The sequence below is a fragment of the Felis catus genome, chromosome A1 (assembly GCF_018350175.1).
Source record: "Felis catus isolate Fca126 chromosome A1, F.catus_Fca126_mat1.0, whole genome shotgun sequence".
Classification (NCBI taxonomy): Eukaryota; Metazoa; Chordata; class Mammalia; order Carnivora; family Felidae; genus Felis; species Felis catus.
Window position 1 is genome coordinate 17,417,430 of NC_058368.1, and position 27,144 is coordinate 17,444,573.

The window sequence follows — 27,144 nt, forward strand, 5'->3', positions numbered from 1 at the left end:
TCTGGCCGGTGTGGATGAGCTATGATAGGTTTCTGCTCCCAATTCTTGTCAAAATGCAAGTATTTATCTTCGTAGGAAAAATAGGAGCCCTGGTGAGTTAAGAATGAGTGCTAGAGTTATAGAGTCAGTGGAATCTACTAAAAAAAATTTATTAACTGTGAATCGTTCAGAATTCATATCAAGTATGATATGGCTTCATGAAAAAAAGCAGGCTACGAAACCAAAGGTAGAATGGGATGCCTATTTCCACTTATATGCAGATAATACCTACGTGTGACAGGGGCGCATACGGAGGGGATGTGAGCAGAGATGGGGGTGTGGGGTGGGGGATGTGAGGGTAGGGGGTTATATAGGAAGTATGTTTGCAGTGTGAAAAGGAGTGTGTGCACATGTGTGTGCAAGTTCTCACAGTCCTGGACACAGGAAAAACCTGTTGTGGAGGGGCGCCTGGGTGGCTCAGTCGGTTGAGCGTCCGACTTCAGCTCAGGTCATGATCTCACGGCTCGTGGGTTTGAGCCCACGTCGGGCTCTGTGTTGACAGCTCAGAGCCTGGAGCCTGTCTCAGATTCTGTGTCTCCCTCTCTCTCTGCCCCTAACCCACTCGCATTCTGTCTCTGTCTCTCTCAAAGATAAATAAACATTAAAAAAAAAACTGTCGTGAACACCCACACTTCCAGAGACAAAAAGGGAATGAGAAGGCTCTATTCGCCCCCCCTCCCCCTCGTACCTCCCCCAAATAAAACTCCGTGATGTTTAAGAGCAAGGACTTTGGAGTCAGACCTAGTTTTAAATCCTAACCCCAAACTAGCTGCAGGATCTGGGGCAAGTTATTTAACCTCTTGACATCCCTTTCTCATCTGCAAAATAAAGATACTTCTTGGCATCCATAAAGGGCTTAGCACACTGTTAGCACATAGCAGACATTCACTAAATGGTAACTAAAAATTCTAGCCCATTGCTCAGAATAGAACTCAAAAGAAAATTGCACCATGGCAACAAAAAGTTTCTGACAAAGCAATTTTTAAAATACATCACATCTATATTCTATTCTGTGGCTTCTTTATTTTTAGCAGGTGTTTTGTGTGTGTGTTTTGTTGTTGTTGTTGGGTTTTTTGGTTTTTTGCTTTTTGTTTTCTTGTGTGTTTTTTTGAGGGGGTCAATAGAGTTTACAAACAATTCTTAATGACTGGTGGCTCTTGGGACTAATAATGGAGTGAAAACATGAAGTCCACAGGAAGATGTTCCCCAGTGATTTCAACCAATGGGTTAGATAGGAGCATTCTCATATCTAAACACCATGCCCTGTCCCACCTGCGACAAAGGTGCCAGGCCACTGCGCATTGACTACCACTCTGGGCAGGGGCACGGGCACTAAGAGAGGGGAGTACAGGGGCGCCTGGGTGGCGCAGTCGGTTAAGCGTCCGACTTCAGCCAGGTCACGATCTCACGGTCCGTGAGTTCGAGCCCTGCGTCAGGCTCTGGGCTGATGGCTCGGAGCCTGGAGCCTGTTTCCGATTCTGTGTCTCCCTCTCTCTCTGCCCCTCCCCCGTTCATGCTCCGTCTCTCTCTGTCCCAAAAATAAATAAACGTTGAAAAAAAAATTATAAAAAAAAAGAGAGGGGAGTACAGGCTGCTCTGGGGGTTGGCGATGAGTTTGCAGCTAGGAGCCTCAGTGCCTGTTCCGTCCTTAACGACCAAATCCATCAGAATTGGGGCACCTGGGTGGCTTAGTTAAGCGTCTGACTTCAGCTCAGATCACGATCTCATGGTTCGTGAGTTTGAGCCCCGCATCGGGCTCTCTGCTGTCAGCATCAAGCCTGCTTTGAATCCTCTGCCCCCTTCTCTCTGCCCCTCCCCCACTTGCACACGCTCTCCCTCTCAAAAATAAATGAACATTTTTTAAAAAATCCATCAGAATTTCAAACATCGTGGGAGTCTGTGGCGATTATTGGAAATTTTACTCGGCAATTATAAAGCAAACATCTCGTGTAAACAGGTGGCCTATGTGACTTTATAAATTATCTACAGAACGTCCTCAAACCAATCAAAAGTAATGCCGAAATCTTAGTCACAGTCACCCAAGGATTTCTTCCCCTCGCTGCAAAAAAGCTCCCGCCTTAAGTCAGGAAGGCCAGCTAACTGATTACAATAAGGATCATGCTGTTCATGCTCTTGAATAATAAAAGTACACAGCCCTCCTTTTTTTAGCCTCTATGGCATTTCCTCGCTAATGCTATTCCAGCTGGGGAGTCCTCTGCTTCAATAATGCTGGGATTCTCCGCACTTCTACCGCTGAGTTCTTCTGACAGAAACAACTCCCAAAGCAAAGGCTGGCTACAGCCGGGGGACCTCAGGCTCTGTCAGGAACCTTCTTGTGGTCGTTGTAGCTGACACCACCAATGCCCTCGAGGATATTCATGGGCAGAGGAAACACAATGGTGGAATTCTTCTCTGTGGCTACGGTGGTTAAGGTTTGCAGGTAACGCAGCTGCAGGGCTATGGGGGACTCGGCCAGCACCAGGGAGGCTGACTTCAGAGATTTGGAAGCATTCATTTCTCCTTCTGCTGCAAGGACCTAAAGGGACGGAAATACAAAAAGTTCAGACCTCAAAGTTTACAGGTGTAACTAGTGCTTTCTGCTTCCAGCGGCTGCGGCGGCTGCATACGGACGCCTCCCTGCCAGCCCCCACTTTCCCACAAGGGTCTCTTCTACTTGCTTCGTTGGTGGGGTTGAGAGTTTCACGTCTTAATGTGATCAGGGGAATATGAAGAGTTTGCGGGAAGCCGGGAGAGACTGTACAAATTAGGAGTCCCCAGGTTTCATGCGCAAACAAAATAAAAGCCCTGACTTTAACTCAAACTAAGAGAAGTCTGAAATTCAAAGCCTCCAACTGGCTTCTTTCTGTGGTTTTTACTTATCCTAGGAGATGTTTTTCTTTGAATCTGTTGTCAGCTTCGCCTCATTCTTACAACGTGAGAACCAACGTTTGAAGTTCTCTCTGCTCTTGACTACAAGTGCCACCCTGATAATACTAGAAGGCTTCCTTTAGAGCTCCCTCCCCTCCTAGTTCTCTCCTGCCCAAGACCAGCCGTGAGCGCTCTTTGCCTCTGTGCCAAAGCACCCTCCAAGCCCACTGCTGAGAAGCCGCTGGAGCTTTGCAGATTAATGAGAGCTGGGGAAGGGATGGGAGCAGAGGAAAACTTGCATTGGTTCACAAGGAAGATTCTGAAGAGGGTACGCGAAAGGTTTCTCTTAGTGGGCTCTTTTTTTAACGTTTACTCATTTATTTTGAGAGAGAGAGAGAGAGAGAGAGAGAGAGAATCTCAAGCAGGCTCCCCACTCAGCGTGGAGCCTGAGGCAGGGCTCGATGCCACGACCGTGAGATCGCAACCTCTGCTGAAATCAAGAGTCAGACACTTCTCCAACTGAGGCACCCAGGCGCCCCCCATCTTAGTTGGTTGCTGACACTCTAGGAAACCCATCCATGCAGACGTGAAGACCGTAGGCCCAACAGATTCAAGAGCATTGGAGGCCAGGCTATGCTCGCATTTTGTAATTCTGACCTGGATTGCATTTAATTACCACCACCACTCCCTTTCAATCCCGTAGGCACTTTAACAATAATGTTCAAAAGACAGGCACCGGTTGGCTACCTCAGAATTACCAGCTTTCAGATGGTGAGTATACCTAGTGGGATGAGCACGGATTAATGTACAGGATTGTTGAATCAGTGTGTTGACAACCTGAAACTAATCTAGCTTTGCCAGTTATACTTCAATTAAAAAAAACAAACCACACACAGTCATTAGCTTTAAAAAGTGTAGACTCCTGGGGGCGCCTGGGTGGCTCAGTCGGTTGAGCGTCCGACTTGGGCTCAGGTCATGATCTCACGGTCCGTGAGTTCGAGCCCTGCGTCGGGCTCTGTGCTGACAGCTCAGAGCCTAGAGCCTGTTTCAGATTCTGTGTCTCCCTCTCTCTCTGCCCCTCCCCTGTTCATGCTCTGTCTCTCACTGTCTCAAAAATAAATATACTTTAAAAAATAAATAAATAAAAAATGTAGATTCCTGAGCCACAAGAAACTCTGCTTTGCTGAGTCCGAGGTGAGGCCTGGGAATTAGTGTTTGCTGCCTTAAGTTCTCTCTAGGAGACTCTGAAATGCAGCCCGACTTAGGACCCGCCTCGCAGAGTCACCCCTGACCCGAGACCTCTTGCCAGACTTCCTCAAGGTACGTGAAGCTGCCCATTACCTTTTAATTCAGGAAGAAATTCACAGTAAAGACCGTGAAAAAAGAAACCCTTTTCTTAACAAAATAATGGAGAACGCCTGATCTTCCATTCAAGGTCTGTTCCTGTCTGCTCCAAGGGAGGCATCTTGCAGTGTAGACAGAGTAGCCCTTACCCTGGCCCTGGCTTCCCGGGTCGCCTCTGCCTCGGCTGCCATGGATCTCTGTAACTGCATGGGAATCCGGACGTCTTTGATTTCCACTCGGGCCACCCGGATCCCCCACAGCTCGGTGGCATCATCAAGTAAGGTCTGTTTCCAAAGCAAAAGAAATGCCACGGTTCAGAAGACAGGTGATATTAACGATATGCTTTCTATTTGCAAGAGAAATCCCTCTTCTTTTTCTCCTTTTGTATTCACGGCATTTGGAGTGGGACCGTTTGGGAAAGGAATAGGAGTCCTTACCGATCACGTCCAGGAATTGAAGTGAATCCCAGGAAGGATTCAGAAGCATAGCCGGATAGATCTTTCAAAAGCTATCAGGATTGACCCCCAAACTATTCCTAATGTCATCCACCTAGAGCTGAGCAAATAGCCCACATTTTCTTGCCACGGACATCAAGCAGGCAGCAGCACACTGGCTCCTTAGACATTCCTGGATTTTGTCCCGGCTCTGCCATTGCAGCTGTGCATCATTGGGCCAGTTGCTTAACCTCTCTGATTCTTAGTTTTCTCATCCTTAAAAGGTTTCCTTTCAGGATTCTCGTGAGACTTGGAGACTATATATGTAAGAAATCTACCAGTGCCTCACGATAACTCAATAAATATCGTAGGGTACTTTTTGAGATATTACGTGCCTTGCTCCATTTAACCTCTGCCCTGTGTCCAGTTTTAAACAGGTAGCCAGGCACAATTTTTTTTTTTTTTTGTAGAGCACAAGCAGCCTATAATCAAAGATATTTTTGTCCTCTGTAAAAACTTAAGACTACCCTAGGATAGCACATCGGTTATCCTGGATGGGGAGGGATGAAAAAGAAAACTGCCTTGCGAAACAGTAAGATCAGACAAGCAGTAGAGATCTCTGTGCTACCAAATGGCAAGTGATCTCTCGCCTTTCCATGATGTCTGCAGAACCCGGGGAGATAGGGAGACCTCCCAAGGAGCCAGTGACCAGACTGTGGCAGGGGAAACATCCAACTTGTCAAGCTCATGGGGCTCTTACAAATGATTTGGAGGGTTATGCAGAACTGATATTATCTCATGAAACCTTGGGGACTCTGTGCCACGGTAGGGACTGAGGAGATGCCAAGACCAAAGCTGAATTTCCCTCCTAAGGTACGGAAGGGAGGCTCAGAATCAAAACATAATTGATTTAAAAAACATACAGAAATCTGTCTATAAACCGGGGTGTGAAAGAGGTGAGGAGGCTGCCTGCAACGTCCTCATCAATATTATAATTATGGTTACTACCAATGTCATTACTGATATTGGTAGTGTGATGTCAGATTTTCCAGGGATGGCAGGCCCGTGCTGTCTCCATCGAATCCTGTTTTAATATTCCACTTACATGCAGAAACACATAGCCTGACTGAGAAATGGCGGCCCCTCTTCTGGAGTAATCTAAGCTAAAAAGGACTCTAAGCTCTTCAGAAAAGCTAACATGAACAATGCTAAGTCATAATTTCGAATTCCAAACAAAATGGGTGAAGTGTACAATTCCTATGGCTCCCCTTCTCCTCCAAAATTCAAATCCACCTTGTAGATTGGGTGGCTCAGTCGGTTAAGCGTCCGACTTCAGCTCAGGCCACGATCTCACTAGTCGTGAGTTCGAGCCCTGCATCGGCCTTTGCGCTGACAGCTCGGAGCCTGGAGCCTGCTACAGATTCTCCCTCTCCCTCTCTCAAATATAAAATAAAACATTAAAAATTGTTTTAAATAAATAAATACATAAACAAAATCTACACCTTGTGATTAGAAAGGAATAAAACCAAACACTGAGGCCCAATGTTTACAGCGGCCCTGTGTGTGTGTGTGTGTGCATATGGTTTTTGTGTGAGTGCGTGTGCATGCACGTGAGAGGGGTTCTTAGAACTGCTGATGTTTGGTGATTACTGATCATTAAAATGAACCGACTAAAGATACGGGCTTTTCATTCCCAGCATCTTTACCTGGATGCTGTGGGCAATCTCCTCCCGGCCAGCTAAGATTTGGGACAAGGTCTGCGTCCCTAAGACATTTCTCAGAGTCGTCTGAGCCAACAGAAACGTGGCTTGGTGGACATCGTTGACGTTAGCCACTGCAGAGACAGCACTATGGATTCTGTAATAGACGACTCCATCCACTTGGGTAGTCACAGAGTCTCTGGTGAGGATCTGGAGGGCAAGAACAGGGAAAAGCACGCGTTTACTACGACTTGCACAGCGACTCACAAAGTGCCAGCCAGCCTAAGAGCCCTCTCCACCGGAGGAGAGCGTTAATGATTACGGCTCGTGCCAGCATCACCCAAAATCCGCCCTGGCTTGAGTACAACATCATCGTAGTTGGCGACAAAAATTCCTATACGTTTGTAGTCCGTCCCCAGCCCCGTAACTTCACCTCGGGGAAGTCTTACACCCCGAGGCCCTTGATTTGCGCTGGTGAGAATCAGCACTTGTATTTTGCAACGTAGCAAGAGCACCTCTCTGGAATTCTACCCTCTAAACACAGGTAGAACGCTTGTCTCCCTGATGCCTGAAAACTTTTTGGTTTTCAGTTTTTATCACATTTGACGAACAGCAGTGCTTCTTAGAAAACATAGATGTCACCGGAGACCGCGTTCTGCATTCAGACAGAGAGGATGTTCTATAGTCTATATTTTACAGAGGCTCTGCCTTAATCGTTCTGAGTGAGGTGACAAGGGTCTCTGCAGCCACTGAGAGATCTCTGGCACAGGAGCAGAACTTAGGCCTCCCCTCTCCCATCTAGAACTGTTGATGGAAAGGCCCACGATAAGTCGCAAGGCATCCCAAACGCGCTCTCATGACACAGGCCGAATCCCAAAGAAAGGACTCTTCAGTTCCCACCAGTGGCATGGTGAGAGGATTGCTGGGTCTGGACCGAGTTTCCTGGGCCAGAGAAAACTAACGTTGACTCATAACCCTCTCATCACCTCTGCCCTCCCACACTGTAGGTCCCACTCCCATTTTCTTTCCTCTTCGTGAATCCTTCTGGTTATCAGTAACTCTGTTTCTCCTCCCTTTTCGCCCAGTTACTGGTCTTGGATATTTATTTACGGTGCTTTAAGAACTGAAAATAGTTATTTGAAATCCAAATGCCAGTGGGCTCTGTGCAATGTCTGTTCTTTCCCCAGGCCCAGCCACTGTGCTGTATCCACTCACTATATATATATATAGATATATATATAGATATATATATAGATATATATATAGATATATATATAGATATATATATAGATATATATCACCTTCTGGAAAGATGACAGCAAGGATAATATCATAACCAAACCCTGCCCTCCACCAAATTAAATTTAGCTCCTTTATACAACTTACCTGACTCTTCCGAGCATCTTGTCTATTGTTCCCCACCCCAGATTCTCTGCCAACTGTACCTTTTCTCTCTGTCCTCTGGCACTTTCCCCTCCTAGCCATTCCAAGGCTTAGAGCAATCCAACCCTTGCCCTTGGCTTTATTCTCAAAGCAAAGCCCAGTGGTTTTAGGACCCACCCACGGCTTCTCAAGCAGGCCTCCTATAGTTTGAAAACGAACTGTAAAATGTCAACTGGCCATGTAATGGGGAAGATACAGGTTTTAGTTCTAGTTGATTTAGCTTTAACCAGCGTTACCTCTTGTGGAGGAATGTTGCAGGTAACAGTTCGGAGATCAACTTTGACAAACACATCGATGCAGGGCAGGACCAGGATCAAGCCTAAGAAAATGAAAATATAGCTTAAAATCTTACCTTATGGTAAAGAACTGCAACAAATCATATCCCAGTTATGTGATACATTATTTTTAAGGATTTCTGTTTTAGTTTATTTATGTATTTTGAGAGGGAGACAGAGAGAGAGAGGGAAAGAGCATGCTTGTGATCAGGGGAGGGTAAGCGAGAGGGAGAGAGATTCCCAAGAGGCTCTGCATTGTCAGCACTGAGCCTGACCTGGGGCTCCAGCTCGTGAACTGCGAGATCATGACCATGAGATCATGACCTGAGCCGAAATCAAGAGTTGGACGTTTAACCGATTAAGCCACCCGGGTGCCCTACAAGTGTCTTGACCCAAATACACCTCTAGGACAATGCTAGGCAGTGTGTTGGTTGGTTAGAGGGCCTCCTGATACGGCTAATATCCTTTACATGTAACTTAATCCGCACAACTAGTTATTATTGTTAGGTTAGAGAGGGAGGGAACCAAACCATAAGAGACTCTTAAAAACTGAGAATAAACTGAGGGTTGATAGGGGATGGGAAGGAGGGGAAAGTGGATGATGGGCATTGAGGAGGGCACCTATTGGGATGAGCACTGGGTGTTGTATGGAAACCAATGTGACAATAAATTTCATATAAAAAAAAAGAATTGGCAAAACTTATTATTAATACTTGCATTATTAAAGCATAATGGACAACTTACAAAAGTGAAGAGGTTTTCCATTAGCAATTTGGCTTGTTTCCCTCTAGTTCTTATGGCTTTCTGAGGTAACTCATTAGCCCCAGAGACACGTATGACGAGAGTAGTTATCCTGGGACATCTGGTGGTGAAATCTTCTGGGAAAACTCATTTAAGAGAGATACAGTTTTCTCTAGAGTCCTCCAAGTTATCCAACTTTACCCTGCTTATACATTTGGCCGCACCAAATGCAACATAACCAACAAGGGGTCAACCTTGGTCTGATACACCTGAGTTGGATGAGTCTAACACTTCTATTTGGACAAACTCATGAGACCATCCATCATAAATAATTCTTGCATTCTTTCTCTTAGGTCCTTTACAGAGTTACACAAGTAGGATTATACTACTTGAAATGACCAACTGTCTTTAGCAAGCTTCTGCTTTTGAAATTTCTTATATTTTTTTATGCAACAGGTATCTGAGTGCCTACCATGGTGCATTGTCAAGTGCAGAGCACTTGCAGTATCACGGTGGATAGGAGAGTTCCTGCCCCCCAGAGGGGTTATAGTCCAGCTGGACAGAGAACGTGTTTACTCACATACATCATAACAAGGAGAAGGAAACAAATGTTATTAGAGAGGTATTGCAGATAACCCGTCTTTTTCATGTATCCTCTAGGATGCTATTTTTGGTGACCTCTTTTTTCAAAATGTTAGAATTTATCCTATGAAATTGTCATGTTTGAGAGTCAAAAACAAATATTAGCCACTTCATATAGTTCAACTACATGTAGACCAAGAGAAGTTACGAGAATTAAATCAATATCTAACTTCTAGAGTTTTAGTACCTCAGACCTTCTCATGCCCCTTCTCCCAAACCCCATCCTTTTACAACATGAATTTAGAACACTCTTCATTGTACGAGAAAAGATGAAAAGAAATACTACCTTTGGCCAAAGGAGTTGTACAATGGCTTCCAGCTCTATATTTCTATTAATCTACTGCCAGAAGAGGAAATTGCCTTTTACTTTTCCATTAGCTCTTTTCGAAGACTGAGAATCAAAAACCAGCTCCTGGAATATTCTTCCTGAGTAATTTAATCATCTACCTTGGCCATTTACTCCCTCCCCTCATTCTTCTGTCACTCCTTTAGTGGTCTCGGTAATAAGTGACATCCAGCCAACGTAACAGAGCCACTGTTTGCTCAGGTTCATTGAATCTCTCGGAGGGAAATGTTAAGAGACAGAACCAGATTTCCAAACTCTCAAACTAATGGTTTAGTGGTCATTCATATTAACTTGCATAACAGAACCACATCCTTCAATTATACAGAGAGGCAAGGGTTCCAGCTTCCTGTGATTTTTTTTTTCTTCTCAGTAGAAGGTGCCGGGAAAAGTTTTGGTGGCAATAGTCATAGTATTAGGTGCCCCTGATCCTTGTCAGGGGCACCCACAGTGTCCTACCTGGCCCTCTGGCTTTGTCAGCTTGGATGCGTCCCAGTCGGAATACAACAGCACGTTCATACTCCTTAATGATCTAAGAGATTAAGGGAGAGCATTTAGTCTTAATGGTTCATCAGCTCATACAGAGTCCAATTTATTTCCCAGGGTATTACCTTCAAGCACATCCATATGGAGATGGGGAAGGTAATGATCATCAACAGGACAGAAAGGGAGAACAGGATCCAGCCACAGACACCAAGCCGTTTACTGCTGATGCCTAGAAAATGAGGAGGAAGCAAGCCTGTAATTTATGTGGTTCTTAGAAAAAGCCATTCAGCTGCATGAGTAAGGATACTACCCAGATGGCTGGCCATGCCTGATGGCACTGAGGCGGAGATCTAAATCCATGCACACCTACAAATGCAGTAAACACACACACACACACACACACACACACACACACACACTATTCACTCAGGGCTTTAGACTGAAATTGACCTGTCCCTTCCAAGCAAACTCTCATAGCAATCAGTAATAATAACTACCATTCTATTTGGTAGGATTGACATGGTTTATAATCCTCAAAACATATAAAACACGGTTGCCCAGAGTATGGACTACCTACATCAGAATCACTAGGGTACCATTTTAAAAGACAACTTCCTTTGCCCCCAGGGTTCTCCAGGTTGAAATTCAAGACAATCTTTTAGGGAGACAGGTAGGTATCATTACCCCCAAAGGGAGACAGTGTGGCAGGAAAACCATTTTGAAGAGCCCAAGGTATGAGTTTCTACGAGAGATCTCTCACCTTCCGGTGCTGAGGTCTTAGGCAAGGCACTCAATCTTTCTAAGCCTCCACTTCCTCATCTATAGGCTGGGGATGGCAGTCAACTAGCTTGAAGGATTTGATGAGGACTAAATGAAACAATTCTTATCTGGCACTTGACCCATACATTAACATCTACATTAGTAAATATATATTATTACTCTTATTCTCATTTTACAGATATTACAGGGACTTGTCAGCCACTGGTATTTGACATTTCTGACTTTTCACAGAATCTTGTTACACTGACTCATTACATTGGATGTCTTTTTGCTAATCCCACGTTATGATAACAGGGCCATTTTGGCTTAAAGACTATGGCCCTACAACGCTAACTTCAAATCAGACTCCAATCTCTTAAAACTTGGTAGCTTTCACCACTTCAATTACATAATTTCTCAGGTTTTCGAGCTCATGTTTGTAAGACCCACAGGTCTGGCTGACCCTGTATGCTTATTTTATTGTTTATATTCACTATTGCACCCTCTTTTTCATTCTCATTCCTTCTCCCTCTCCTCTTCTTGACGACCGCCCCACCTCACCCCACACTTCCTCCAACTGAGTCCTATTCTCCACACAAGCACCCGAATTAACTGCACATACTAGATGCCTTCCCCCAGATAATTCCACAAACAACATGCACTATCTCTAGCTCCATTAATGCCTAAACCATGCACCTTATTGTCCACGTTAGAGACACAGGGTTATCGCTGCCCCTTCCCTGTTCAGCCGTGGAAGTCACTAGGTCTAACTGATGCCACCTCAAAAGCATCCTCACTTATCCACTTTACTGTTACTGGCTCGTCAGTGCCCACGCCAGAAGCGTATGAACATTCAGGAGAGTTCTAGGATTTCGCGCTTACAAACAATCTTGTGATGAGTGCTTTCTAATATGTGTTTTTACACACTTTATGTAGGGTAAATGCCTGGCAGTGAAAGCGTTAGGTCAAAGAGATGAGTATTTACAATTTTGTTAAGCGGTAAGTGCCCTTCAAAGACTTCAGACCACCCCACACTGTCATCAATGGCACACTGTGACACCGTGGCTATTTCCACATGCTTCTCCTCACCAGATATTTTGAGTCTTCTCAATTATGACATTCCGACAGATGAGAAGCATCTAAGTTTTAGACACATATTTAGTATTAAAAACTTGGGGCAAATGCCCTTTAATAGGCTCTAGACACATATAAAGATATACTCAATAGCAATAACGGCTGGCCTGCATACCCAAAGTTTACCCAGGCTCTGAGCTGTCAGCACAGAGACCCACGCGGGGCTCGAACTCACGGACTGTGAGATCATGACCTGAGCTGAAGTCGGATCGGACACTTAACCAACTGAGCCACCCAGGAGCCCCCAAAGTTTACATTTTTAAAATATCACCTTCCAAAGCCTCGGACCACACTGAAGTGGATTCGACTATCATTATGCAGGCTAAAAAGACATTTTGTACATTCTAATAGAATCTTTGCTGCATTTTGCTTATTAGCGCTTTTTAAACTATTATTGACACAGCCTGTTTATAAACATTCTCATTGTAAAAAAAAAAAAAAAATCCAAAGCAACATGGATAAAACCAAAGTCCCCCTGACCGTCCTCCCCTTAGTCCACTTTTATCTAGAATGGTCCCATAGTTGTTGATTTGGTGCGTTTCATTATAGACCGATTCAATGTATTTATATACATGTAACTATCATTAGAAAACATTTGGCTTCGGGGCCACTGGGTGGCTCAGTCAGTTAAGCATCCAACTTCAGATCAGGTCATGATCTCACAGTTCATGAGTTCAAGTCTGGCATTGGGCTCTGGGCTGACAGCTCAGAGCCTGGAGCCTGCTGCAGATTTTGTGTGTCTCTCTCTCTGCCCCTCCCCTGCTTGTGCTCTCTCTCTCTCTCTCTCTTTCTCAAAAATAAATAAACAAGCATTAAAAATGCTTACATTTGTAGATTTGGTGAGCTGTGGCACCACACTAAACTCCGTTTTTAAAAACCGAACGTATCTTAGAGATGCTTCATGTCAGCACGTGCAGATCGACCTCATTCTTCGTAATTACCGCACACTGTCCCCCCCTCCCCCCCCCCCCGCCCCCGAACCCGTGCTCGTACACGTTCTCTCGGGGACAAGTTGCACTTCCCTGGAATCTCGGTGACGGTCGTTGCTATTCAGGCCCCTTGGGGTGTCCCGGGGCTGTGACTCCAGCAGGGCAAGGCACACAGGCAGCTGGGCTCCAACAAGGACACCAGCTACACTCTGTGCCCTGAGGGAGCGCTAGACGTTTCCAGACCAGCTACGCTCTGAACACCACGCTGCGTGAGCAAGTGTCTGCGGCGGAGAACCAGGCCCATCCCCCCCAACCGTCGGCATGCCTCCGGAGCCCCATCAAGCCCTTGCCTCACCAGCTGCCAGTGAGGCTCTGTTAGGTACTAAACGTGCTGAGAGACACAACAGATGAGAGTGTGATTAATCTGCCCAGATTTACCCTTGAGCATTAGCATCCCCCAGGCCACTACCGCTGGGAGAATTGCGGAGCCCGGGGGTGTCATTAGCCGTCCTTAAAGTGGGGCTGGGAGCACAGTTACCCAGCTTCCCTGCAGGCCCAGCAGCCAGCCTGGCCAGCCAGCTGTACAGGCTTTGAGCAGAGGCGATCTTCCAGCCTCCCCTTCACAGAGAACCCACGAAGCAAGTGTTGGGAAGCGGGACCCAGGCTCCCCATTCTGACTGAGAAGATGGGCAGGGATTGCGTTACCAAGGATCTTCAAGAACCTCCACCTTGCCTCCATTGCAACCTCCACAAGGTTGCTGCAGGAGCCTTCCTGATGGAAGGAAAAGGCCCCATACAACCTGGGCATTAACCCGCTAAGCTCGCGGCACGCCTAATTCTCTCCCGCTTCCTCCAAATCCACGGAGGTGTCTTTTCTGTAATTGTCACAATATCACATGGCCATCCTCGTACGCCCACTGCCCCGCAGAGAACTGCGTTTTGCCACCCCCAACAAATTCCTCTCGATTTCTCATCCCTCCGTTGAGCAGTATTTTCCCAGTTCTAGACCAGGCATCATGCCCGAGGATACAAAGGAGGAGAAGATGGGGAACTTGCCAGCAAGGGTTCATGTCTGCAGGAGAGAGACAGGAGAGACAAGTCACAGGGTCGGGTTTTTGCTGTGCTGCCTTGTAGGAAATGTCCCCCTGGCAATGTAAGTGGCGATTCCCTCCTGTATGTGGCTGTGACAAAGAACAGCAGTATGTTCAGTCACTACACTTCCTTCGAGCTGGAAAGAGAAAGGCAGAGCCGTGACGCACAGAACCCGAGACCCTGCACTGCTGACCCTGGGGGGAAGGACCCCGGGACTTCAGTTGGAAGGACTTCAGGGATAACGGAGGCCCAGCCTTCATTTTGCAGCCCGAAAACTTCCTGGTTAGTGGTGTCATCATCATCTTAATCTCTTTTTAGGCAAACTGGGACCCACACGTCTCCCAAACAGACAGTAATTCCTGTGTGCCTTTAATGATTTAGGCAATGAGGCAAAACGGAGCCTCACTTACAGAGGCATGCCTCCGGGGCTTTGTTTCTGCATTTAGCCCCGGCCTGTAGCACCAGAGGAAACTTACATAACCTTTAGGACTAGGGGTAAACGCTTAAAGCAAGATTGATAACTTACTTGGGTGAGGCCAGGAAGTAAGGGAGATTATTCCAAATCCCCACTTATATGGCACTCGAAGTAGAAACGAATTTTAGTAAAGCAGGCGAGGTGACTTGGTTGCTTATTTCTTACTTTGGCTCGGTCAATAGTATTTAAATATCAGGTCAATACTACCTACGACCTTTGCCCGCAGATCCGTGTTACTACAAAACAGTTATTTCTTCTCTAAGCAGAAATAGCTGTTTGGGTTTTTGTGACATTGTTTCAAAACACCAGGACAGAAGGACATACACTACACATCAGGAAAATGAAAAGCAAAACCACAATGAGATAATAATACACCGCTTCCAGAGAGGCAAGTGTTAAGGACAGACAATACCACATTGTGGCAAGGTTGTGCGCAGCGAACCCCCAGGTATGCAAATTGACACGATCAGCTTGAAAAACTATTTGAAAATATCTACTAAAGTTAAACACACTGGCTCTATGACTCAGTCTTCAACTTCTAAGTAATACTTAAGAGAAATGAGAGGTAATGACAGTGAAAACACGTTCAAGAATGGTCACTGCAATTTTATTCATAAAATTCAAGAAATGTAGAACCACCCTAACCCATCAATAGTAAAAATGAATAAATAAAATTGTGGCATACTCATATAAAGGAGTACTACCCAGAAAGAAAAAAAGACAAAGCTACCACCATATGCAAAATACAGATGAATCTCAAAACAAAATATTGAGCAAAATAAGCCGGACCCAAGAGGGCATGTGTTTTGATCCCATGTGTAATATACTTATTATATTATACTTATATATATTCTTACCCTATGTATAGGAATATATACTGTAAGATCTCACTTATTTTGCATCATCTCATTCAAAAACAAGCAAAACTAATGTATTAGGTTTGAATTCAGAGTAGTAGCTGTCTCTAATTAATGGGGTTGGGTATTTTCTGGGAAGGGATGAGGAAACTTTCTAGGTGCTGTTATTCTCCATATCTCGATCAGGGTGGTGATCGCAGAGACTTACACATATCAAGGCTGTGGAAATACACAAAGACCAGTCAAATGAGAACAGCAAAGTTTCTTTATCCAGAGCCTTGCTATCTGGCACAAGAGTCAGCCTCTGTCACTTGAGTTTTGTCAGAGACTGAAAGGCGGACAGAGGAGTCGGGGGGCTTCATGGTGGAAAAGGGGGAAGGCTTCACGCGACTGGAGGCTGTTGGCATGGGGAAGCTATAGCTGGGCTCCCTGGAAGCTGGGCATCCCCTGTGATTGGGTAAAGGAGCAGACTTGGCTTTCGTTAGTTGGTCCTAAGTTGGAGGCAGGGACAAAAAGTAGAGAAGCTGTCAGTTATTTAGGCCCTTTGGTACTGATAGTTACAGAAGTTACTGTTTAGCTTCCTGAGTTGTCACTAGAGATAATCTAGTTTCTTGCAAGACTGACTTCCTGACAGGCTGGCTTCCTGGGCTCGTTCTTACAGACAAAGGGGGTTGTTTTGGGGGACAGGCGGCTACAGGCTGTTCCTCAGAGTTCTATTTTTATATATGGTCCAGCCATTGTCTGTTTGTCTATTCAGTCTCTCCAGATAAACACTTAAGACTTGTGCACTTATGTGTATGTATCTCACACTTCAATAAATAGTTCAAACAGGGGTGCCTGGGTGGCTCAGTCGGTCAAGCGTCTGACTTCGGCTCAGGTCATGATCTCGAGGTCCGTGAGTTCGAGCCCCTTGTCGGGCTCTGTGCTGACAGCTCGAAGCCTGGAGCCTGCTTCGGATTCTGCGTCTCCCTCTCTCTCTGCCCCTCCCCCGCTCACACTCTATTTCTCAAAAATAAATAAATATTAAAAATCGATCAATCAATCAAATAAAAACCAGAGGATATAAGGTCAGGCTAGTATTGAGGATGGAAAACTCACTGCTTACTCTGCATTCTCAGAGAGAGGACAGACAGAATGGGAAACCTTCAGCAAAGCCAGCCTGTGGACAGATGGACACAGTGCCCGGCCCCGATGAGCAGTGGAGGCCCTGAGTCATTCACCACACATTCTAATTGAGACGCCTTCACGTGAAAGTTGGATGACATCCTACTCACCACGCAAGCCACTTAAGTCTTAGTTTCCTCCTCTGTTAACACAATAATAACTAGTTGCGCGGATTAGGTTACATGTAAAGGATATTAGCCGTATCAGGAGGCCCTCTAACCAACCAACACGCTGCCTAGCATTGTCCTAGAGGTGTATTTGGGTCAAGACACTTGTAGGGCACCTGGGTGGCTTAATTGGTTAAAAGTCCAACTCTTGATTTCGGCTCAGGTCATGATCTCATGGTCATGATCTTGCTGTTCATGAGCTGGAGCCCCAGGTCAGGCTCAGTGCTGACAATGCAGAGCCTCTTGGGAATCTCTCTCCCTCTCGCTTACCCTCCCCTGATCACAAGCATGCTCTTTCCCTCTCTCTCTCTGTCTCCCTCTCAAAATACATAAACTTAAAAAAAAAAAAAAGACACTCTTAACATTTCCATCAGATTGACTAAACATTAAACAGAGTTTTATAGATTCTTGGCCCCTAGAATCTCTGTTTTCTTAGAGCATTTTCTTTAGAAACACTTATGGTAAGTTCTTTCTCTGCCCCTTCAAGACATAAATCTTCTTTTTTTTTTTTTTTTATGTTTGTATGTTTGTTTGTTTGCTTGTTTTGAGAGAGAGAGATCAGTGGAGGGACAGAGAGACAGGGAGACAGAGAATCCGGAGCAGGCTCTGTGCTGACAGCACAGAGCTTGACACGGGGCTTGAACCCACAAGCCCCCTGTGAGATCATGACCTAAGCCCAGATCATGACCTGAGCCGAAATCAAGAGTCTGACACTTAACCAACTGAGCCAACCAGGCACCCCAAGACATAAATCTTTTTTAAGAAGATTTTTAAAAGTCTCTTGCTAGGATTATTTTCTCAAGCACCTGGGAGCCCTTCTTTTGAAATGTAATCCTCTAAGAAGGTAGCACTCCCAATGTTTTGTGGGGTGCGGGAGCCTGACTGCCGTGGGCACCTCACTGCAAGGTGTAAATATGCCGCCTGTCAGAAAGATGAGAGAAGGGTATTAGCAAACACCGATGGCCTCTGACCATCTCCTAAGCTCCCCCACTCGTTTTCCAGTAGCTCGCTCCAGGCTTTAGAAACCCTATTCGCCTTTGTTTCAACAGTTGGTTCACACTGAGTTGTGGCCTCTCTCTTCTATTGCAATAGTCTTCACTAAGTCTTTTAACTTTGGTGCATTTGTTACGCTGAGCACTTACATAATATTTTATTTATTTATCTATTTATTTATTTGGTAATTTGCTTTCTTTTACCAGATAAGATTCTACATATACATTGTGGATATTCTGGTCCGTCCAGATGATGGCCCCTCTATGTGGGCAAGAACGACATTTTCAAGAATGTACAATAAATCCCTACCCCTGAATGTATCTGCCTCCTAAAGCAATGGAGCCCCTGACTGTAAGTTCTTACTTAAAGAAAGAGAGAGAGACCAGATCTTCAGTGCAAAACTACTAAATCAGAGCTAGGTGGTGATCTTATCGTCGCTACACCTATGATTACCACATTTCATAACCATGAGGGTTCTCTAAAATGTGATAATTACGTCTCACCTACAGAACGATGATCGGTGCTGAATAGTTACGTGAACCTGATGACACACGTATACTGATTTCCTTTGTGCCGTGGGGTCTCTTATAGAAATATGGAAGACATATTTTGAAATAGAATGTTTAAACGTTCAAGAAGGTGTAAAAATAACTGCTTCTAACGCCTTATGCCCTCCCACCTTCAGCTTAAGAATTCAAGCACAGCCAACCCAAGGGAAGCCCCTCGTGTGGCCCGTGTCATGACCTCCCCCAGAGGAACCTTGCCTGCAGCCTCCTCACGATGAGTTCCAATGAGCCTTCATCCCATCAGTCAAATGCAGCAACACCCAAGCGCGCATTAGGAGACCAGGCTGACACACGGGCTCTGAGGAAATCTTCAATTCAGTTTTTCAGGTGGCAGGGCTTTGGTCTGTCACCTCTGGGTCTAGCTGACTAAGCCACATACTAACACCTGTATTAGAGTTAAGCACAAGTGTCCTCACACATCTTTGTGCCTCTGCGTGGGCCTTTGTGGCCCCCAGCCCCCCTTCACGTCCCCCATTCTCCTCTCCCTCACCTGGCCACACCGCTCCCCTCACTCGTCACCTCTTCTAGGAAGAGTCTTCTCTCTCACCCCCACCTTTGGGCGCTCCTCTTCTGACTCTCTCGTACACCCTCCATCGTGGCTTTTCATAGGATGTTGTAATTTTCAGCTAACTCGTGTGCCTTGCCTGGAGATTTGTGGGGCTTTGAGAGCAGGCATTTTATTTTTAGGTCTCCATCTCCTGACACACGGTAGATTTTAAATTCATTCATCAAACGAATGAGGTGAATGGCAACCAAATGCACCGAATGATCAAAAATGATGCTCAAAAACAAACAAACAAAAAGGATGATGTTCAGCAGCACAATAGATTTAGTGATCAGTTTGACGCCTCTTGTCTGGAAATAATGATCCATCGGAAGAGATTCTGCCTGCTCTCCAGAGAGGCAATTAAACTGAGAACCATCTGGCCTCACATTTTGTCCTTCACGCTACTGCTGTACCAAACCCCCAAACCATTATGAGAAGAAAACGAAGAACATGTTTTCCTTATGAAGGCGTCCAGAATGAGCCTCCCCAGAACGGGCTGCTTTGGCACACGGATTATTCTGAACTGCAGGTATGCAAGGCCCAAAAGACTCAAGAAGAGCTTTTGGTCCAGGAAGAGATCATCGGAGATCATTACAAAGGGTGTGGTTAGCCAAGGGGAGATGGGCAGGACCTGTTCGTTTAAATTCCTCTCCGAGTCCCACGGTTTCTGTGGTATGACAAACATTTATTTACCAAACGTTTGCCCTTCTCCCCTTCCTGTGTGTTGGAAGCCCCAGCCCACCGCCCCCTTCTTCTTAGCTCAGGATGGCACATAACCCTCAATTGCCTGACTGTTGTAGAGCCTCTCACGTTCACGCGAGGTGTTTTTCTCCCGCGAGGTGTCTTACGTTCATTTAATTAGTAGACCCGCCAAGAACCTAAAAGGGTAGAGAAAAGGTTTGTCTTCTCCCCTGCTTGCGTCATTCTTCTGTCTCCTCAACCTCCCTTTTCTGTATGAAATAACAGCATGGCCAACAGCAACAACAGATACTTTGTCCTTAAGATTTAGGTGCAGTCTCGTGATAGTGTTATTTATGACACAGGTAAGTAAAAAACTCTCTGAGAGTCCAGTGGAGAGATAATGAAGCAAACCACCACATACCCACACAATATCACATCACGGATATTTTTGTAAACAATTTATGAAAACATGAAAATGCCTATGGTATGATGTTAAAAGAAAAAAGCAGAAGGAAAAATTCTATGGACGATATGATCCCAATCAGCACAAAATACACGCATGGAAAAATATTGGAAGAAACTGACCCAAATATTAACAGTGGTTAATTCTGAACAGTACGAGTATGATCGGTTTATACTGAAGGGGGTCAGAACAAATCTCCCTAAAGTGGGCTTTGGCATGTGAGTATTTGGAGGAGAAATCAAGACCCAGTGAGCTCAAGAGAGATCTTTGCTCCTCCCTTAACTACCTAGAAGAACTTAAATCGGGGGTTTTCCCAGAATGAGAGTTCTTACCAGAGATGAATTTTCTCTAAGTGACCCATCTCTGTGGCCGAGCAAACATGTAATTACCAAGCACCTGCTCTTATTGCCCTGAGAATTGCCCTCCTCCCCTTTGGGGCCCCAGGGCGCTGGCCCATTCCGTAGGTCAGGATGACATATGTACCCCATTTTATCTTTCTGTCTTTGAACCTCTTATGCATGTGGGGTTCCTGTTTGTACACAATTAGATTTGATTATCTCCCGTTAGTCAGTCTCAGGTCAATTTAATTCCGAGGCCAGCCAGAAGAGTCTTTGAAGGGTAAGGGGAAATTTTTCTTCCTCCGCAAGACTGTCCTAAGTTTTCTTAATTTTTGATACCTTTATAATATTAAAAGTGGATCTTTAAATAAGAAACTTAATCACATCAAGTAAAAAAAGAAAAAAGTCCTTTCTGTTTCCACAGCAGGAAAACCTGGATGCCTCCCAGGGGAAAAATAAAAAGTGTGTTGATCGAGATCACCTTCCCTGGGCCTGGGGATGTAGAGTTACAAGTTCTTCCTCTTTCTATTCATTTCCAATCCTGTGGAGATACAGTCAGTGAAGTACAGTCTCAGCACCTTCCTGGTTCTTTCTTCAGAGAATCAAAGATTTTAGGTGCCCGACATAAAATCTGAAGTGAACCCCTCCTGGTAAATACTATCTTTTCATCACCTGTAAGTCATTTTTCCTCCTGCCTGTTTCTCTGAAATGTGTACCCAGCTTGCATCAAAGGATATTCTTCAGGGAAAACACAGAATTGCTAGAAAGAAATCTTGTGCTACTCGAAGTGTGGTCTCAGCCTGGCAACCTCACCAGCTTGCAACTTCCTTGGATGCAAAATCGTGAGCCCATCCCAGAACTAGAGTACCAGGCCTTCCAGGGATAAGGACCAAAGCCCCCTGTGTTGCAAAAAACTCCCTGGGAAAAATTTTTTTTCATATTAACATGGAGAAGAAAGTCCAAGATTTGGATGATTAAGATTCCAATTGGCTTCACTTTAATTCTTAAAGAGAAAAGGAACAAAATAAGGAGTGTGAGAGAAGCCAACGGCTAATGAGTAGTGTCGTCCTGAGTTACATGAGTACGTTACATGAGTACGTGTAAACACGTTACAGGAGTACGTGTTTAACAACCAGGTGGAGGGGGGGAGGGAGCCCTAATTTATAGCACTTTATAGATTTGATCTCCCCTGTGATGTCACTGAGCTTGGAGTTGGGAAGAGATGCACACTGGTGGCTTCCGGACGTTTGTGCCACAAGCTAGTGGCACAGTACCGCAGAAGTCTCCTGCTGGAGGTGACAACAAGGGCTCAATCACTCATTTAATTCCCTCCACATTTGTAAGTGGAAATTTCCGCACAGTTTGAAACACTGACTAAGGTCAGCTCCTTGACGTATCCAAGATGGAGGAGGGCAAGGGCGAACTCACCCCCCCAATCTCCAGAGAATGACCGATGCCACATCTCTCATAAACTGCCAAAAGCATATGAAATCAGAAGTTGTGCCCTCCCCCGTTCATGCTCTGTCTCTCTCTGTCCCAAAAAAATAAATAAACGTTGAAAAAAAAAAAGGGGGGGGGGCGCCTGGGTGGCGCAGTCGGTTAAGCGTCCGACTTCAGCCAGGTCACAATCTCGCGGTCCGTGAGTTTGAGCCCCGCGTCGGGCTCTGGGCTGATGGCTCGGAGCCTGGAGCCTGTTTCCGATTCTGTGTCTCCCTCTCTCTCTGCCCCTCCCCCGTTCATGCTCTGTCTCTCTCTGTCCCCCAAAAAATAAATAAACGTTGAAAAAAAAAGAAGTTGTGACATAGAAGCTCCATCTCGGTTTGCACTGTGATAGTGCAGGGTTTTCACTATATTTAAAAAATACCAAAACCGAGTAACCCTGTGGACAGTTTTAAATATCTCACGGGTCTGGAGCTCCAGCCATACCATTTTCCCAGCTGCTGCTTTCTCTTGTTGATTGGAAGCTAAAATGTCTCAGCAAACTTCTTGGTTAAAAAGATAATGGAAGGTATTCTCGAGAGACCTCCCTCTTAGCTTCCAAGGGATATTTACTGCCTCCAACATATCGATGTAGATAAATATCTCTACACGTATACTTTTCCTTTTACAAATCGATAATGCCCAATGTGTTCTCTATGTCTAGCTTTCATTGGGACTTCTTCAGCAGCATAAAGTATAGGGAGGGTGGGTAAGGACCCCCTCTCCCTCCTCACACATATGCACATACCTACACATGTGTATCATCACTTTCTGGAAGTTCAACAAGTTTTTAAGCTCCCCCAAACTCAGTTTTCTCCCTCATAAAATGAGATCATGCAAGAAGCTACCTCAAAATTATTGTAGGATTTAAAAATCTGGGGCACCTGGGCGGCTCAGTCGGTTGAGCGTCTGACTTCGGCTCAGGTCATGATCTCACGGTTCGTGAGTTCGAGCCCCGCGTCGGGCTCTGTGCTGACAGCTCAGGGACTGGAGCCTGCTTCAGATTCTGTGTCTCCCTCTCGCTCTGCCCCTGCCCTGCTCGCACTCTGTCTCTGTCTCTCAAAAAGTGAATACACGTTAAAAAAAATATTTAAAAATATAATGCAAGCAAAATGCTTCATAATACCGACGTGCCGTTCAAGGTAGTAGCGCTTATGGCCTAAGTTTTTATTTTCCTCAACTTTCCTCCATGTACCAAACATGATGCAGCTCACATCAACTTTTCTTTTTAATCACAGCATCACCAGCTGATAGTTGAAAACGGATACATTTCAGCCTGGGGTCTTTGCTATGTAATGCAAAAAAAGAAAAACAAAGAATGTAAAGACAAACACAAATTCTAGCTAACATTGAAGAAAAGAGCAGATGATAGACTGCAGTTTGAGAAGAAAAAACAAAGCCACAAAAAGCAATGAATCCAAAATCCTGGGCTCCAACTGGAATTGACGCCAGTCCCGATATGTATCAATCCCCTTCATGGGTAACCCTGTAACTCTCACAAACGCCACGGCTCTCGCTCTGCTTAACGTACAAAAAACAAGCTTAGGGCAGAAAAGAGGGACTTACCCACTAAATTCTCTTTATCCAGCTTCTCGGGGGAAGATGCCCCAGGATCCATCTCATTCTTGAGAAGCTTTTATGCTCGGCCAATTTTCACGGGTTTGGAGCCAGGCCTGGGCTCCAGGCAGCACCCCGATGTGCTTGGGAGAGGGAAAGGAGACAGAGACGGAATGAGCGCGAGAGAGAAGTCCCTCGTCTTTCTGGAGCACCCCAAGGAGCAGTTTCCCTGGTGAAGGAAGCCCGTTACCATAAACAAAACGATTTCTTTCATGAATTCAGACTGCCTTTGTTCATAGAGAACATTCAAAAGAACATGACCTTTGCTTCCTGTCAAACAGCTCTAGGTAATCCTCTACATCGTTTATATTTCATAACACACTTTTATGCACCTTGTGTGATTTGTTCACCACCATGAACTGTTGATATAGTTTACCTATTCTTATGTTTCAGATGAGATTTCATTCAATTCAATCTATACACTGTAGTGAGTGATCTTTTAAAACCTGAATCTGATCATGTTACCATCCTGCTTAAAGGAATCCAATGACTGCCAACTGTTAGTATGGCAAAGACTAAAATTTTAAGTGCCCCCAGAGTTCCTGCTAGTCTGCCCCTCTCTCCCTTTCCTGTCTCACTCACATGGTAATCCCCTCACTCACTTGGCAAATAGCCACACTGACCTTCTATGAACCCCACTAAAGCTATCTGTGTCCTCTGTGCCACAGGGCCTTTGCATATGTTGCCACATGCACACTTATCTGGTTGATACTTGCTTCTTCCTCTAGACTAGGCGTTGGCTAACCACAGCCTGCTAGCCAAATTTGGTCTGCCACCGATTTTTGTAAATAAAGTGTTACTGGAACACAGCCACATCCATTTGTTTCTGTGTTGGCTGTGGCCACTTTTGTACCACACCTGCATAGTTGAGTATTTGCTATAGACACCATGCAGCCTGCAAAGCCTGAAATATTTTCTATCCCTTTACAGAAAATGTTTGATGACCCCTGAACTATACAATAACTTGCTTAAGGGGTGTGACTAGTTCTTTATTTTTTTGCCATGGCACCTGCAGCATTAGAACAACCCAGGCACATAGCTGATGCCCAACAGATACATGTAGAATGAATGAATAAGTAATTTGTCAACAATAACAGCTCACAAATGGCAACCCTGTTTCTCGAATTCAGGTCCCCAGGCTCCTGTCTCAGGAGTGCTTCTTTCATCATACCACTTACGGTCAAGGACAATGTAGGTCTTCCTCCACTACAGAAAGAGCAATCTTCTACTTTAATGATGTTCATCTTTCTTTTTTTTTTTTTTAATGTTTTATTTATTTTTGACAGAGAGAGACAGAGCATGAGCGGGGGAGGGTCAGAGAGAAAGGGAGACACAGAATCCGAAGCAGGCTCCAGGCTCTGAGCCATCAGCACAGAGCCCGATGCGGGGCTCGAACTCACAGACTGCGAGATCATGACCTGAGCCGAAATCGGACGCTCAACCGACTGAGCCACCCAGGCACCCCGATGTTCATCTTTCTTATATCAATATTCCAAACGATATTTTGTTTCCCAGGTGTGAAAACAAAGCGATAAAGAACAAACTCGGATCTTTCCCAGGTCATCCTGTCTTTTCCGGTCTTTCTTCCCCAACTATCTAGCTATTGTCTTCTCCCAGATTGTGGGGTACTTTTGCCAACTACTCGATACTCTTAATTGCCTCCTCTACAAACTCAAATTACAGTAATAGCAAAAACTGTCATGCACAGTTTGTAATTATAAGAATTAATATGGAATATTAGAACTTTGGGAAAGGACGCCAGGGACCAGAAACTCAGATTAAAACAGATACGTGTGCACAGAGTTCGTGTGTCTGCTGTAGAATACTTTTCTCTGCATTGTGCCCATACATCCTTGGTTATGGCTTGATGTGGAAATCACGCCAGAGGCACAGTGGATAAGAAAGCAGGCCCTGGGCTCGCACCGCCTGGGTATAAAGAAGTCTTGGCTCTCCTACAAACTGGTCATGTGACACTGGGTAACTCATTTACCAACCACCCCCCCCTTCATGTTGTGTTTTATTTTAATCTGTAAAATGGGTTTGATAATGGTCTCTATCAGAGCTGTCTGCATGAGAAGTATATGAAATGTTCCGTGTAAAATACTCATTATGTTATCAAATAATTACCATTGGATTAATACCATGAATAAATGGTGACTATTATTACCGTCGATGACAGCTGAGCTGCATTTCTCGGAAGTCAGTTCTCTTTCTGAAATGAGGATGTTGGGCTAACCTTCACAGTACTCTTTCATCCTTGCTTCCAGCAAATGTATGCTTGAGTAGGGATTGATTAGGTGAATCAAAGCACTCCCCACCTCTCGCTTGCCTAAGGCTTCTCCAACTTGCTGCAAATTTGAAAACTGGGGGTCCGCCCCCAGTTCCCGGCTCTGTGAATCCGTGCATTCCACTCTTTCTTCCTGGCCTCTGCTTAATCACTGCGTCATCGTCACTTTGGGACTAACCTCTCATGGAAAAGAGCAACAGGAAAACTTCCTATTTCCATCATTTCTTGCGACTCGGTCACGGACTCTCCTTGCCTGGCACAGGAAGCCCCTCGCCCTTCGAATCGGACGACCCTCCACAGTCATGCTGCAAAATGGGAAGTACGAGTTCAGGTCATTTCTAAATACCGCCCTTACTATTCGCCAAATAGCACTTAACGCCAGCGCTGCCCATCACGCAGGCGCAACGCTCAAAACAACAGGAGCAGTAATTGTTCCCTGGTGGCGGCTGGCGGGAGCCCGCAGCGCGCTTGCGACACATGCATCCCTGTGGAAGATGACTAAGCAACTGTTTTTCTTCTTCCTGCAAAACGTTGTAAGTATCTCAGCCTAGAAAGCAAGACTGATTGCACCAAGCAAGGAACAACCGGGCCTCCGGGGATGAATGAAACACGGGATCCTTTTCTAGGTTTCCTCCTCTCTTGTCTCAAGTATAAACCGTCGTGGGCCCCGTTACTGGAATTTTCTCCCCCCCCCCATCGTGGGGGAGTGGTGAAGGTGGGGGAATGAAGCGGGTCAGGAATTGCTGGAATGTACTCCCAATGGGCATTTTCCCGTGTGTTTCTACGTTTTCATTCTGTCAAGTACCGAACTAGGGCAAAGTCCTGAGTAAGGACAGTTGTTTGGTTTTTGTTTGTTTACTTGTTTGTTTGTTTTCGGACAGCTATGTGTTTAGAAGCCCTAATTCCATTCCAGCTCCTGATATCTAACTGATCTTCCGTGCCAGTTGTTATAAATTAGTTCCCTACGAGTGGGTTTTCATGGTTTCCTTATTATATTCCACTATCATTTTGGTTATCTCCAATGAATTCTTCATTGTCTTAGTTTCTAAGGCCCAATAAGTCTTGGTGTTTCGTAGAGCAGGTTCTTCATGGTCTTGAGAAGAGTATGTATTATTTGTAACCATGATGATTGTGGATCCTCCATTTAAATAGTTTCTCTTTAATGACTGTCATATAGTTAAAAAAAAAAATTCTCCGTACTCATTACAGTTTGCATCAGGATTCACTCTTGATGTACATTCTGCGAGTTTGCAAAAATGTATACTATCAGGAGGATGTCAT

The 27,144-nt window shown here is 45.1% G+C and overlaps 1 protein-coding gene across 3 annotated transcripts; it reads right to left on the reverse strand.

Moving 5' to 3' along the window:
* Positions 1–1,935: 1,935 nt before the first annotated feature.
* Positions 1,936–26,803, reverse strand: STOML3 (stomatin like 3). Of its 3 annotated transcripts, none has more exons than XM_019825723.3 (8): positions 26,042–26,803; positions 23,526–23,659; positions 10,441–10,544; positions 10,289–10,361; positions 8,065–8,147; positions 6,392–6,595; positions 4,401–4,535; positions 1,936–2,575 (listed from the first exon to the last, which is right to left on the reverse strand). In XM_019825723.3, the coding sequence occupies exons 2-8, from the start codon at positions 23,575–23,577 to the stop codon at positions 2,351–2,353; spliced, it is 876 nt and encodes a 291-aa protein (XP_019681282.1). In that variant the 5' UTR covers positions 23,578–23,659; positions 26,042–26,803; the 3' UTR covers positions 1,936–2,350. The 3 variants fall into 3 exon arrangements, with proteins under 3 accessions (XP_019681282.1, XP_044908239.1, XP_019681276.1); XM_045052304.1 differs by having other exon boundaries at positions 25,744–26,803; XM_019825717.3 differs by lacking the exon at positions 26,042–26,803 and having other exon boundaries at positions 23,526–24,727.
* Positions 26,804–27,144: the final 341 nt, after the last annotated feature.